The sequence below is a fragment of the Mandrillus leucophaeus genome, unplaced genomic scaffold (genome assembly GCF_000951045.1).
Source record: "Mandrillus leucophaeus isolate KB7577 unplaced genomic scaffold, Mleu.le_1.0 Scaffold464, whole genome shotgun sequence".
NCBI classification, from domain to species: domain Eukaryota; kingdom Metazoa; phylum Chordata; class Mammalia; order Primates; family Cercopithecidae; genus Mandrillus; species Mandrillus leucophaeus.
The window spans coordinates 1,506,469-1,521,713 of record NW_012104965.1 but is presented as its reverse complement, the minus strand read 5'-3'; the positions used below and the strand labels follow the sequence as shown (position 1 = coordinate 1,521,713).

Genomic DNA, 15,245 nt, shown 5'->3' with positions numbered 1-15,245 from the left:
TGTAGTTCTGCCACTGACCACTTCCATGACCTTGGGTAATCTTTTTGTACCTTAGTCCCCTCACTTAAAAAAAGGCATGATAATCCTTCAGTTTTAAAAATTCATTTCATATTGAGTGTCTGGTAGGATGAAGTAGGTATAACCATGTAATTTTGGTAAGGAAATATTAGCAAAAGTATGTGTTATAGGTTGAACTGTGTGATCCTCAAATTTATATGTTGAAGTCCTAAACCCCCAGCCTGAGAATGTGACCTCATTTGAAATTAGGATCATTGCATATATGATTAGTTAAGATGAGGTCATACTGGAGTAGAGTGGGCCCCTAATCCAATATGACTGGTGTCCTTATAAGAAGGAGACAATTTGGACACATGGAGAATGCCAGATGAAAGCAGAGACCTACAAGCCAAGTAATATTAATGACTGCCTGCAAATTACTGGAAAAGAGGAGAGAGGCCTGGAATAGATTCTCTCTCATAGTCCTCCGAAGGAATCAACCCTGCTGACACCTTGATCTTGGACTTCTAGACTCTAAAACTGTGAGACAATAGATTTCTGTTGATTAGGCAACTCAGTTTGTGGTGATTCGTTGCAGCAGCCCTAGCAAATTAATGTAGTCTGCAAAGTGCTTAACAGAATGACTGTTGTATATGCAATAGCTACTATTATTATTGTTGATGTAATTCTCATCATTTGTGGAACAGATACTTAGTAAGCAAGTACTGTGTGCTGGGCACCATGCTAGGCCTTGAAGACAGAGGTAAACAGATATCAGTCCTTGCCTAGTGGATTCAGAGTTTTGAGTAGGAATTAAATGTAAGTGCATTATGTAAGGAGCATTTGGGAAGGCTTCCTGAAGGAGGAAGCATTTCTGATGAATTTTGAAACATGAGTAGACACTGTCTCCAAGAAGATAGTAGAGTGGTAAAGCATTCTATTTAGAAGAAACAAGTGTAAAGTGACAGCAAGAAAGTTATTAGTGAATTAAAGAAAATCTGGTTATCTCTATACCAAATGTAATAGAAGTGCATGCCTGTGCAAGAATCCAGGGTGGACTTTTTATCCTTAACATTGTCTCTCACCTTGCAGACAAAATTCCCTCTCATTTCCTTGGGAACTTTCACCAGCAGCTGTCAAAGCTGTCATCCACAGGACATATGTCACTCGGGGCTGCAGGCCGTTTATTGGATGTGAATTTTGGGAGACTCTGTAGGGAATTTCTGAAAGGAAGATAAAGATGAAGAAAGGCACGTATTAAAGGATATGGCTTTTAATGTAGGCTTCTACTCATTTTTACTCTTTACTGCTTCATTTAATTTGGAAGGAAAAAGCATTTTGCTATTTTAAAATAGTCCAAATTCCTCAGTACTTAATACCTTAAGAGGCCCTAGACATTGTCATTTATGGATATCTCACTCCACAGCATATCAAACAAATTAGTTTTTTTGTAGTAAAATTTTTATTTTTACTTTCTTTTTCTGATTTTCTTTTATCTTTTTTGTGTTTTGTGGTAAAATCTTTTGAATAAATTTTTGTTGTTTTGCTTTTGAAAATATTTAGCTGTAGTTAACTCCCTTTATTTCCAGTGATGATAATATTTCTAGTATTTATCAGGCTTATTTGGGAGTTCTGGAGGTGAAATGTACAAATTGTTTTCAAGGCTATGGAATCTTTTTTTTTTTTTTTTTTTTTTGAGACAGGGCCACTCTCTGTTGCCAGGCTGGAGAGCAGTGACACGATCTCAGCTCACTGCAACCTCTGCCTCCTGGGTTCAAGCAATTCTCCTGCCTCAGCTCCCCAAGTAGCTGGGACAACAGGTGTGTGCCACCATATCCAGCTAATTTTTGTATTTTTAGTAGTGATGGGGTTTCACCATGTTGGCCAGGCTGGTCTCAAACTCCTGGCCTCAAGTAATCTGCCTGCCTCAGTCTCCCAAAATGCTGGATTACAAGTGTGAGCCACTGCGTCCAGCCAGTTATGAAATTTTGTATTTTGTATTTTTTTGAGATGGAGTCTTGCTCTGTCACCCAGGCTAGAGTGCAATGGCATGATCTCGGCTCACTGTAACCTCTGCCTCCTAGGTTCAAGCAATTCTCCTGCCTCAGTCTCCCAAGTAGTTGGGACTACAGGTGTGTGCCACCATGCCTGGCAAATTTTTGTATTTTTAGTAGAGATGGGGTTTCACCATGTTGGCCAGGCTGATCTTAAAATCCTGGCCTCAAGTGATCTGCCCACCTCAGCCTCCCAAAGTGCTGGGATTACAGGCATGAGCCCACACACCTGGCCTATGTAAGTTTAACAATTAATGAAACAGACATTCACTTAACATTTTTTTTCTTTTTTTTTTTGAGACAGAATCTCGCTCTGTCACCCAGGCTAGAGTACAGTGACACGATCATGGCTCACTGCAACCTCCACCTCCCGGGTTCAAGCAATTCTTCAGCCTCAGCCTCCTGAGTAACTGGGATTATAGGCATGTGCCACCATGCCTGGCTAAGTTTTGTATTTTTAGTAGGGATGGGGTTTCACCATGCTGGTCAGGCTGGTCTCAAACTCCTGACCTCGTGATCTGCCCACCTCAGCCTCCCAAAGTGCTGGAATTATAGGCATGAGCCACAGCACCTGGCCTCACTTAACACTTTTAAACTTAGATTTTGCACTTTTCCATTTGTAGGCTCTGGGCCCTGAGCTTATAGGGTATAATATGAGGATCTTCTTCAGTATGACATAAAATCATTAAAAACTAGAGCAACAATACTTAGATTAGATTTATTTGGCAACTGTAAACCTAGATTACCAGTGCCTTGATGTTCTCAACACCCCTGCAGTTTTCTCTGTAGGGAAGATTTTGTGTTTTGAGTAAATACATTGAGTAAACAAGCACTGATGTTGTTTTTTTAATCTAAGAAACATGAGTGTGGGTAGCCTTTAGTAAACAGACAATCTTCTCCCGTGGCCTTTTGGGTGTGGATTTTGGAGTGACTTTTCAAAAGCTGGGGAGGATGGCAGAGTCAAGGCCAGCACTTTGGTAGAAGTAGCCTGTGTCAACTAAAAAAAAAAAAAAAAAAAAATACTGAGACAAATTTTAATAGTTTTTTTTTTTCTTTTTTAAGACGGAGTCTCGCTCTGTCACCCAGGCTGGAGTGCAATGGCACAATCTCGGCTCACTGCAACCTCAACATATACTGGCTCACAAACTCCAGGGCAAGTCAGAGATATCTTGCATGCTGAATTTATTTCAACAGTCATAAATATGAGTGCCTACACTGGAGAAGGCACTGACAATACAAAAGCATAGAATCGGCCTCAAAGAGTCCACTATCTAATGGGGAAAAGAGACCCCTTCCATTATCCCATCCCTGCTTACTATGGGTAATCAGCAAGATGAAGTCCTATAATATTACCTCTACTCCACCCAAAGGGGTTGAAGCCCATGCAGATAATTTATTCACCATGACTATCAGAGAATTTGTATATTTTACATCCTGTTGAGAAAAGTCCTTGTGGAAAATGCTCAAGTCTCCTCTAGCCTGGTGAAATTGTTTGCATAGACTTAAGCTATATGAATGAGCTCAAAAAGCCCTCTCTATAGTCCTGAAGTAGGGGATTAAAAAATTAATTTTAGAGGGACCTTCTGTTCCTCCTGTTGTAGCAAAACATCAGCAAGCATCAGGGAATCAACTGTCCAACTGTGTGAGGGCATCCTTAACTCTGGGAGTGAAATGAGACATTGGAACAGAAGGGAAGGGATTTGTATGGGTTGCTGGGCCAATAAAGTTTATCCGCACACACACACATGCACACATATTAGAAGAACAAAAATAGAAACTCCATGGGAAGAGGCAGTGAGGAAGATGAAGATGTCAGCAGTTTGGTTGGCAAAATAGGCTGAGTGGTATAATAGGAGAAAGAAGTTGAGAAGTCAAGCAGGAAATACTGGTCCTGCTCCCTCTGGGCTGTGATCTCTGGCAGAGATAAAAGAGGCCATTCAATCCTCGGCGGTCTGAAAACTTAGACTCAGGGGGTTCAATGATAAAGGCACCAGTGTAGGAAGATGTGATAGTTGCCAGTCATTGGAAAGGCTTTAGATAGGAAGGTCAAGTGGTACTAGACAAAACAGCTGCACTGCTACTGGAAACAAGTTTTTGTCTAACGATCTACATTGGATTTAACAAAGGGTAGAGTGATATTCAGCTGTTTATTTTTATGAAGCACCTACCATGTGTCTAGCTATATTCTAGGCATGAGGAGATAATGCTGAGCAAATTGCCATGGCTTCTTCCCTTAAGATGCTTAGAGACTGTTGGCAAAGACTACTAGGTAGTAGCAAAGTATAATGTGTTCTCTAGTAGAAAAATGTGCTGGCCATGGCTCTACTGGTGCACATGGCAATATGGACAAGCTTCCAGAGAAGTGGCTGTGCACAGAGCCACCCATATAACTCACTACAATCCAGATACCTGGGCCCCTCCCTGGCTCTACACCTTACCTCCTCTGCCAAGGCAGGTCCCTCATTTTTTGCCCTTACTGTGCTCCACATGTGCCGTTAATACTGCTGCCTGGTCAATGGTGCTGAAACACCCGTAAGATGGGGCCATCAAAGCAGAACACCTTCCTGCTTTGCCTTTCTCCCTTCTCCCTCCTCCTTAACCTACTACCTCCTACCACTCTCTAGAAAGTGCCCTTGTGAATTCACCAATGATTTCTGGTTGCCAAATGCAATAGGTAGTTGTCAGTCCTTGATTATGACAGTTACATCCCTTTTGTGTACTTTTCCTTTTTTTTTTTTTTTTCACTCTTTGAGACAGAGTCCACCTCTGTCGCCCAGGCTGGAATGCAGTGGTGCGATTTCAGCTTACTGCAACCTCTGCCGCTCAGTGATCCTCACACCTCAGCCTCCCGAGTAGCTGGGACTGCAGGTGCACACCATCATGCCTGGCTAATTTTTTGTAATTTTGGTAGAGACAGGGTTTCACCCTGTTGCCCAGGCTGGTCTTGACCTATTGGGCTCAAACGATCTGCCCACCTGAGCCTCCCAAAGTGCTGTGATTACAGGCGTGAGCCACCATGCCCAGCCTCCTTCTGTGTACTTTTCTATCTCCCTTATAGACTGTGAGCTTGTCGAAGATAGGGACTAGGTCTTATCCATCAACAGATACTTACTGAATTAAATGGAAATTTAACCTAAACTAGTATAAAATAGGACTGTGAATCTGCACTCTCCCTCCCCTTTTAGCTTATTTTTAAATACCCTTATGCAGGCTTTAGAGTCATCAGATTTATGACAAAATAAGGAAGGCATTTTCTTCAACATCCACAAGAGCAGTGTTAAGAATTAACAGACTCAAGAGACTTTTACTATTAAAGTAGATGGCTTACTGTTAAAAAAAAAAAAAAAAAAGAGGTTGGGCTCAGTGGCTTACACCTGTAATCTCAGCACTGTGGGAGGCCAAGGCAGGTGGATCACCAGAGGTTAGGCGTTCAAGACCAGCCTGGCCAACATGGTGAAACCCCTCCTCTACTAAAAATACAAAAATTAGCAGGGCATGGTGGTGCATGTCTGTAATCCCAGCTACTCAGGAGGCTGAGGCAGGAGAATCACTTGAACCCAGGAGGTAGAGGTTGCAGTGAGCTGAGATCATGCCATTGCACTCTAGCCTAGGCAACAGAGCAAGACTCTGTATCAAAAATAATAATAATAATAAATAATAATAATAATAAAAGAATCAACAGACCATGTTGATCTTCGTGGTTGCAAACAGGTATCTCAGTTTAAACTCTGCCAAAAGGAAAGTTATTTGGGGGGCAAATTTCACATGAGGAATTCCAGATGCCTCCAGAAGAGATCAATTGATTCCTTACCTCTTGGGGTGCATTTCAGAATGGACTTACTCTGGGACAAGTCCGGGGGAAGAAGTTCTGATCAGTGATATGTTCTGTTTATCAATGGTGAATTCATTCAACAAATGACCATAAGCCCTTATGATGGCACACTACAGAGCTGATAAAAAAGAATGACGTAAGTTCACATAGACAGATGTAGAAGGGTCTCTAGCATGTATTTTTGAGAGGTAAAAGCAAGGTGTAGATCAGAATACTGAAAAAGATCTCAACTATTTTCTTGTATATGCATCAATTGTTTTTTTTCTGGAGGAATACACAAGGGACTGTTAACAGCCTAAGTGTGAAGGGAAGATGAATTTTCTTTTTATGTCTTTCTGAGTTATTTTTATGTTTTAGTATTATTTATATAATAAAAATTAACCAGCTTTTAAAGTCACACTGTGGACCTCTTAAAGTCAAGAGAGAAGAACAACTCCTCAAGCTTCCCAGGTGAAAATCACCCCTGCAGGCAGCTCTCTGGCAGCTGCATCTCAGGGTGGCTTTGTTGCATTCTTCTTGGACCTACTAACTCTCATAAAGAAATACAAATGTTCCTTCTTTATGATAAATGTTCCTGAAAGCTAGCTTCTTACAAAATAAAGAGAAGGTCAAGTCAAGAAAAACAAAAACTCCGAATAAATCAAAGATTGGAACATCAAGTGTGGCAAGTGACTTGGAACTATACATGAATGAGTGATCCATGACATCATTTGAGACAACACTCTAGCTAGAGTTTATTTTAATTGCTTTAGTTTTATACTTATAGAATAATTTTGGGCCATAAAGTGTTACTTAAACTGCATCATATTTTATCCATTTTAAGAAGAAAATAATATGCTGTAATAGTAATTGCAAATGTTGGGATTTAAAAGTTCTCCAAATGCATTTCTTGTGAACCTCAAAGCCTATACAGGATTGGCAGGGCGCTATGGCCCACGCCTGTAATCCCAGCACTTTGGGAGGCCGAGGTAGGCAAATTGCTTGAGCCCAGGAGTTGGTAGACCAGCCTGGACAACACAGGGAGACTCTGTCTCTACAAAAAAAAAATTAAAAATTAGCTGGACATGGTGGCATGTACCTGTAGTTCCCACTACTTAGGAGGCTGAGGCAGAAGGATTGCTTGAGCCCAGGGAGGTCAAGGCTGCAGTGAGCTGTGATTGCACCACTGCACTCAGCCGGGGCAACGGAGTGAGGCATTGTCTCAAAAAAAACAAATAAGTCAATAGTTCATTTACTTCATTTCTGTATCCTTAGCAATTTGCTTGGCACATAACGCATATTCAATAACTTTCTGTTTGTGTGTTTAGATGTCTTTTCTAATTATTCATTCAGTTAACTTTACAAGTATTTATGGAGTACTTACTATGTGCCAGGCATTGTGCTAGCACATGTGTGTAGATATGCACGCACACCTCCTTGTGTTTTCCTGACATCCAAACAAGAAGGCCCCACTCACTGCATTTGGTTCTCACACATACCACAGAGCTGAGGCTGGGAGTTGGAGTCCCGTTCCTTCCAGTATATCCTGTAATGGAGGAGGCAGCCCATTTGCTCCTGGACTGGAATGCTGTTCCATGAAATTAAAATGCTCCCCTTTTCCTCTGTGATGGCATTAATATGGGGGCCACTCAGTGGTGCTGTAAAGTAGGGCACAGGAGGCTTCTGTCACCCTCTAAATCCAAATCATTAAAGCAAAATTTGGCAAAAGGTTCCAAGACTCACCTTTGTGCTTAGAGTTACCCAGGATGGAGCTGCATCCTCCTTGATCCTCTGAGAGTGCATGCACACGGATTTCATAACAGGTGTAGGGTTTTATGTTCTCTGCAAGGAAAAGGGAATTCCCTTAACAGCCGTGCCATTACTGGTGAGTCACTAAAGGCAGCCTTTTTATTATCTGATACGAATGCTTTCAAGGTGTTTCTTGCCTTTTCCTAGTTTAAAGATGGTTCAAGCACAGTCTGGACTGATGACCTATGTTACAAATTCTCAGCATCTGATTTGCCATGACGTTGGCTTCTGGAAGTGACTGCTCCCAACTTCAAAGGATGAGATCAACCAACCAACCAACGAACTTGAGTTTCTTTCCATATAAACAAACGATATCACCATGATTAAGAAGGAGACAAAAGCTATTTGAGTTCCAATACAGATTTAAATATAACCCCCCACACACACATACACACACACACACACACACACACACACACACACCCCCGACTGCTTTTGAAACAAACCAAACAACTTACCTTCAAGAAAAAAAAACCTTTTGATTTCTACAAATAAAACATTTGCAGTTTACAGGAAAGTGAGGCTGGAATTTTGCAGGCATAGAACCTGAATGGCTTTTCTAATTCCGTAATGCTTACCAAGATCTGACAGGGTAGATGATACACTGAGGCATAACTAACCAGGGTGCTCTGGTTGCAATCCAACCCCTTGTTACCCCATCTCCTCTCCCTCTATGTTCCAGTTAGATTTCAGTTGCTTCCCAGCCTGGAAGATTTAAAAGGTACTTGGGAATTGTTAATGCTCCTTCCTGGCTTTTAAACCACCACACTTTCAATTTTCTGTCAGTCATGAAGCCTATTGGCAAGTCTTTCTTCCCCGCCAGAATTCCTTGTTTCCATGAATCTCAGATTTCTACTGCTTGTGAACGAAGGCCCCTTTCATAGATACCTCTCCTGATATACTTTTACATTTCAAATGAACATTTAAAGGCAAAAGAGATAACTCCTACTAGGTAACTATAGTATCAGGGAGGCAAAGTAAGGACCCTCTCCAGTATTGATTAATGCCCAGCCGATAGGTAGCCAGGGTCCGCTACGCTGACAGTTGATTAGGGTTTAACTTTTTTTTTTTTCAGGAAGAATAATTTTATATCATAGAATAGTTTATTAAATTATGTGTGTTTTATATGAAAATCCATTGCCCATTAAATATTCCAGCAAATAGCACATAAAACTCAGTTGCACAACCAGTGCTGTCAGAAGAGACCATGACAAGATCAGAACACATGCCATGGTTAAATTCCAATTTGAGTTCATGAACTAAGTGAAGTGGAGAAAAGGACACAGTCAGCTTAGTATGGTAATCCAAAGACTCCTCATGGGTGGGATTGACACCAAGAAGCCCAAAGGGCAACATGGAATATGAAATCATATTTCATGTGGGAGGGGCCAGTGAGTAGCTTTCAGGCCCCAGTGCCTGGCTGTTCTGCCCCTAGTCATGAAAGGGGCCAACCAACCACTGCCTTATGGAGGCATGGGAGTTCCAGATAAGCTCATTAGGCAGACAGTTCCCTTGTATTTTGCCATCCAAAATGTGAATTCAGGACAGAGGCCTTGAAAACTGCTGCATTAGAAGCTGTAGTTTATTTTTGTGAATGGCTCACCTTTAGTGGAGGAGAGAAGACAATGGCTCCGGAACTCAGCTGACATTTCCCTTTCCACCAAGAGTAGAGCCCTCGTAGCAAGCTTGTTCCCCAGTTCTGGCCTCAAGAACTCCTATTTTACTGGCTGATTCTTGTATGAATACTCCCTAACAATATCTGCTCCCCACCTCAAAACCTTCAGTGGATGAAGCCCATACTCCTAAGACTTTTATTTCCTTTCTAGAGTCTGGCTGCAATTTCCAGACTCATTTCCCCCCACTCACACACATACATACATACCTAGTACCCTTCAGCAAAGTCCCTGCCCCCATGTTTATAAACCATCACTTCAGTGGTTTTTCTGCAGAAAGCTAATTTCACCTCGTAAGTGTGGGAGAAGGCAAACATTAAATGACTGGTAACGAGGAAGAAGGCAAAAGAGGGCGGAAGAGGGCCCCCAACAACTCTAGGCGCAGGGAAGGTTTTCTAGACACCATGATGTTATGTATTTGTAAAAGGAGTGGCTCTATATGGTCAGAAGCATTTTCACCCAGACAGGACAGCACTAGTCTCTAGCCTAGCCTCCACCCACCTATAAATCAAGAGCTGGGCTGTATTCTGGCCCACTCCAAAATGCCCAAATCTGCCCCAGCCAGATGCTGGGAAAAGGCTGGTGAAAATCAGTAACAGTGAGTGATTTTACTGACTGGGGGGGGCCATTTTGAATTAATAATAACCATGAATTGTTAAAATAATATTTAAGTGTTTATTTCCAGACTGTAACATCAACACAAATTAATACCTAACCAAGTGTTTCCAAGCAGGAGAACAACTTTAATAAAGTCATTTTATTCATTAGTATATGGATTTTTTTTTTTTGATGGAGTCTCACTCTGTCACCCAGGCTGGAGTGCAATGGCATAATCTCGGCTCACTGCAATCTCCATTTCCCGGGTTCAAGCAATTATTCTGCCTTAACCTCCTGAGTAGCTGGGATTCCAGGCGCCCACCACCACGCCCAACTAATTTTTGTATTTGTAGTAGAGATAGGGTTTCGCCATGTTGGCCAGGCTGGTCTCGAACTCCTGACCTCAGGGGATCTGCCCACCTCCGCTTCCCAAAGTGTTAGGATTACAAGCGTGAGCCACCGTGCCCAGCCTAGTATATTGATTTTATTCAAATGAATATTATTTCTAAAGTGCATAAAGACACTTATTTCACTAAGTATGGAAAACATCTCTCTTGCCATATAGTTCAAACTATCCCACAGGGATAAGTCCTAATACAGCTTATAATAATGTTTACAATTTCATAGTTTACAATTTCTATTCACTTTCACCTGATTTGATGGGCATAACAGCCCTGAAAGAAAACTGGTTCTACTGCAAAAACTCTAGGGACAGGGAACACACTACCTTGAGAGGTAATCGATTGTCCCATTAGAGACCATCAAAGGCAGGAAACTTCTTTTTCAAAATTGAGCTGATAGCTACTTCTTTTATAATTTCCACACAGGACTTTAGTTTTTCTCCCCAGAGCAACAAAGGAAAACATACTCTTGTGTGTGTAAAGTCAAAACCAGCAACAGCCATCAAGCCGTCCCATTCCCATGCCCATCTAGAATTCTCTTTTCCAGGCTAAATGGTTTCCAGATTAGAAGTTCCAAGCTCCTAATAACTTGGTCATCTTCCTTTGGATGCTTACTGGGTTATGTAGGCAGCATTCTATTTAAGGGTAGTGATGAAAAATTAACCTGCTAGAACTCTGAGCAGCAAGACTGTTAAAGAGGTATGCAGTTAAGGATGGACTCATATATAATCATGCAGTGTGCTATTTATTTCATTTGTATAAATCTTGTCACCTTAAGCAGGGGTGTATATCCTCCTAGAAAGGTGTAATGATTGTTATAGAGACATTATAGGATTTAGAGCTTGAAAACCTTAAAATATTAGCTTTGTCTCATGTAATACTAGTAATATTGATGACAGCGAAATTACTGAGCCCTTAAAATGTATTAGACACTATTCAAAACGTTTTCCATGAAGTAATTCAGCTAGTCTCCACAATAACCCAACGAGGTAGGTAATATTATTATCCTAATTTTTCAGATGAGGAAACTGAGGCACAAAGGGATTAAGTAACTTGCCCTAGATCACACAGACAGAGCCAAGACTCAAACCCAGGTAGTATGGCTGCAGAGCCAGAACTTTAAACCACTGATTCAACTCAGTGCTGAATTTATGCTTAACAATGACATTAACTAAGTTCTGCCCAATCATTTTAATGTATTTTCAAATGCGTCCTCTCGCTTGATTCTAACCACTGACAGATTAGGAAACTGAGGATTAGAAATACCAATTGTCATATAGATAATTCTGGATTTATTACTACACAGTAAGTAGCAGAATTGGGAATGAAGGATTTCCTGGTTTCCTCATTTATACAATGGCCATACTGACTCTTACTGAAAATGATTGCTTTGAGAGTTATTAAATAAATGAATTCCCCACACAGTTAAGGATGGCCTCATGTATTATCATGCAGTGTGCTATGATAAACAAAGGTGTCTATTACACTGGCCAGTTAACTTAGCTCTCAGCCATACTTGTTTGGTTCAATTATTCATTCGTCTTCTTTGGCATTGTCCTAGGGATATGGATTTTTCGTAAATAATAGAGTTTTTAGTCAACCAGTTGGTCATTTATGTCTACAGTGGAGTATTCTAAAGTGCTGCTGGATGGACTCTAGGTCATCAGTCTCTCTTATCATCTAGCCACCTGTAATTGAAGGCAGGGTTCTGGCTCTTCCTTGCAGTTTTCCCAAACAAATGTGAACTTAGTAACCCTCTGGAAGGAAGGTGAACAATTAGGTACCTGAAATCAGAGCAGACACATTGTAGGAGGGACTCCGCAGCCAGTTTAGAGGGATCTGTGTGTCATCCCCTGGATGGAGCTGTCTCCATTCCACCACGTACTCCTGAACAGCAGAGAGATCTTTCCTGGGAGGCTGCCAAGTCACCAGAATGCTGTCCATGCTCTCTGAGTTTGCAGAGACCTGGTGAGGAGCCAGCAACCCTTTATCGGGCAGAAAGAGGAGAAACAAAATTAAAAAAGAGGAGGGATAAAGGTTTAAACAACAACAAAAAAAGCCAGTTTATCCCAACGAAGTTTTTGGAAGAATATCTACTTACTTTTAAAGACTTTGGAGTCACAGATTTAAGTTCATTCCATTTCTCAGTTCATGGAGGACTAACAACATCAGCTTGTTCAAACATTATATAAAATGTCATGTGCACAATTATTTTCCCCTTCATCTTCCATTCCTTTCTCTCTCTTTTCTTTTTTCTTTTCCTCCCCTTCCTCCCTTTCCTCCCCTCCTTCCCTCCCTCCCTCCCTCCCTTCCTTCCTTCCTTCCTTCCTTCCTTCCTTTTTCTCTCTCTCTCTTTCTCTTTTTCTTCTTTTTCTTTTTTCTTGAGACAGGGTCTTGCTCTGTCACCCAGGCTGGAGTGCAGTGGCATAAGCACAGATCACTGCAGCCTCGACCTCCCAGATTCAAGTGATCCTCCCACCTTAGCCTTCTGAGTAGCTGGGATCACAAGTGCATGTCACTACACACAGCTAATTTTTTATTTTTTTTGTTAGAGAGAGACATTGCCCAGGCTGATCTCAAACTCCTGGGCTCAAGTGATCCTCCTGCCTCAACCTCTCAAAGTGCTTGGATTACAGGCGTGAGCCAACATGCCTGGCTCCATTCCTTTTTCTATTTCTATAGCCTCAAAGGTGCCTAATCTTTGTGAATATATTAGGCATCTTTCTAATCCATCTTTCATATATTTATTTAGACAAATTCCTATCCTTGAAATTTAGTGTTATTTTGTGCATATGTGTTGAATTTTCATGAAATGTATTGGGAGATAAATCTAATGCTTTTTCTTTTTTTCACTCAACATTATGTTTCTGCGACATAAACATCCTGCTTGCTATTATGTAAATCCGACTCATTTTTTCAGACTGCTACCTAAACCCTTTACTTGTCCAATATTTGAGTGACAAGCAGGAAGTTCTTCTGGAGTGTTTGCAAACACAAACAAGGATGCAATGAATATTCTCTTGCATGTTCTCTTGTGTGCCTGTACAAGAATGTGTCTGTGTTTCTGGATATATATGCATAGAATTCCTTGATTATAGAGCAAATTCACGTATTGTTTTACAAAATACTGCCAGATTTATCTCTAAAATAGCCAGTTGACATTCCAGCAAGAAAAGCATGAAAGCTCTCATTTCTCCACCAATATTTTCTGATTTTCTAATTTTTATCAATCTGGTATATATAACGTGGTATTTAATTGTGGTTTTATTTTCATTTTTCTGAATTTTTTTTTTTTTTTTTGAGATGGAGTCTTGCTCTATCTTGCCCAGGCTGGAGTGCAGTGGCACCATCTCAGCTCACTGCGGCCTCCGCCTCCCAGGTTCAAGCAATTCTCCTGTCTCAGCCTCCTGAGTAGCTGGGACTACAGGCGTGTGCCACCACACCCGACTAATTTTGTATTTTTAGTAGAGATGGGGTTTCACCATATTGGCCAGGCTGGTCTCAAACTCCTGACCTCAGGTGATCCACCTGCCTCGGGCTCCCAAAGTGCTGGGATTAAAGGTGTAGGCCGTCGCACCCCACCATTTTTCTGATTTCTTATGAAGCTGAGTTTCTTTTCATATATTACTAGTTATTTGACTTTCTCTTCTGTGAACTGCCAATTCATATACTTCACTCATTTCCATTGGGTTTCCTGCATTCTCTCTGATTTGCAGACAGCTTTTTGTATTCTAGATTTTAATCTTAACTTACCAGTTTTCAACAGTATCTTACCTTAGCCTGTCAACTCTCTGATAACTTAATGACACATATATAGCTACTTTGATCTTGGTAAATTTATCCATGGCTTGTGTACTTTACATCTTATTTATGAAATCCTTCTATTCTAGGGTCATGAAGATACTCAACTACATTTTCTCCTATTGGTTTTGTTTTACCTTTCACATGTAGGTTTTTAAATTCAAATCCAACAAAAGGGTTTTTTTTTATGGGGGAGAATAAATTTTACTACTTTTCCACCTGGTGAGTCAATTTTTCCCTATGTCATCACATTTGGCATCTCATCCCTGTCATATACCAAGTTTCACATAATCATGGGTCTGTGTCTGGGTTGACCACTTTACCAGAAAATAGTGTTCATGTTACCAGGCTTTGTAATGTCTGACTATTTAGTCAGTGAAGTCCTTTCCTTTTTGCTCTTCTTTATTTTGTTTATTTATTTATTTTGAGACAGAGTCTCCCTCTGTTGCCTAGGGTGGCATGCAGTGGTGCAATCTTGGCTCACTGCAACCTCTGCCTCTGGGGTTCAAGCGATTCTCCTGCCTCAGCCTCCCGAGTAGCTGGGATTACAAGCGTGTGCCACCATGCCTGGCTAATTGTTTGTATTTTTAGTAGAGATGGGGTTTCACCATGTTGGCCAGGCTGGTCTTGAACTCCCGACCTCAAGTGATCCATCCACCTTGGCTCCCAAAGTGCTGGGATTACAGGTATGAGCCACCACACCTGGCCAGTACTTTTGGTTTGCTCTTTAAATGGCATTTCATTTTCCACTACTTTTTCTACTGCTAATCTGTGTGCGTTCTTCTGGCAAACCTACTAAACTAATAATTTGTCTGCTACCCTTGCTGAATGTTTCATGTAAATAATTTTATTAGCAACACACTTAAAACATATCCTCTTTACAATCTTTGAATTAAATTCCTTATTTCCTTTTTTGGTACCTATCTTATTGCAAGTTTTCAAGAGAACATGCCTATATTGTTTTCTTGAGATCATGTATGCTGCATGTTTTTGGTAGAAAGTCTTTAAAATGCTAAAAAGTTTTCTTTTATTCATAGTTTTCAGAGTTTTTATTTTTATGAAATACATTTATTAAAGTTTTATTAACTTTTTTTTTTTTTTT

At 40.8% G+C, this 15,245-nt stretch overlaps 1 protein-coding gene across 4 annotated transcripts in view; it reads right to left on the bottom strand.

Moving 5' to 3' along the window:
• The window catches only part of IL12RB2 (interleukin 12 receptor, beta 2), a 90,263-nt gene that overhangs the window by 15,208 nt on the left and 59,810 nt on the right, over window positions 1–15,245 (bottom strand). For 3 of the 4 annotated variants that reach the window (XR_001007647.1, XM_011994987.1, XM_011994989.1), the window contains exons 10-13: window positions 12,127–12,327; window positions 7,606–7,704; window positions 7,362–7,520; window positions 1,083–1,220 (exon numbers count right to left, since the gene is read on the bottom strand). Coding sequence is in view for 3 of the 4 variants with exons in the window: in XM_011994987.1 (XP_011850377.1) it covers window positions 1,083–1,220; window positions 7,362–7,520; window positions 7,606–7,704; window positions 12,127–12,327 (597 nt within the window). In the remaining variant the exon portion in view is untranslated. The remainder of the gene's footprint in view (window positions 1–1,082; window positions 1,221–7,361; window positions 7,521–7,605; window positions 7,705–12,126; window positions 12,328–15,245) is intronic. The other variant, XM_011994988.1, reaches the window with a different exon arrangement.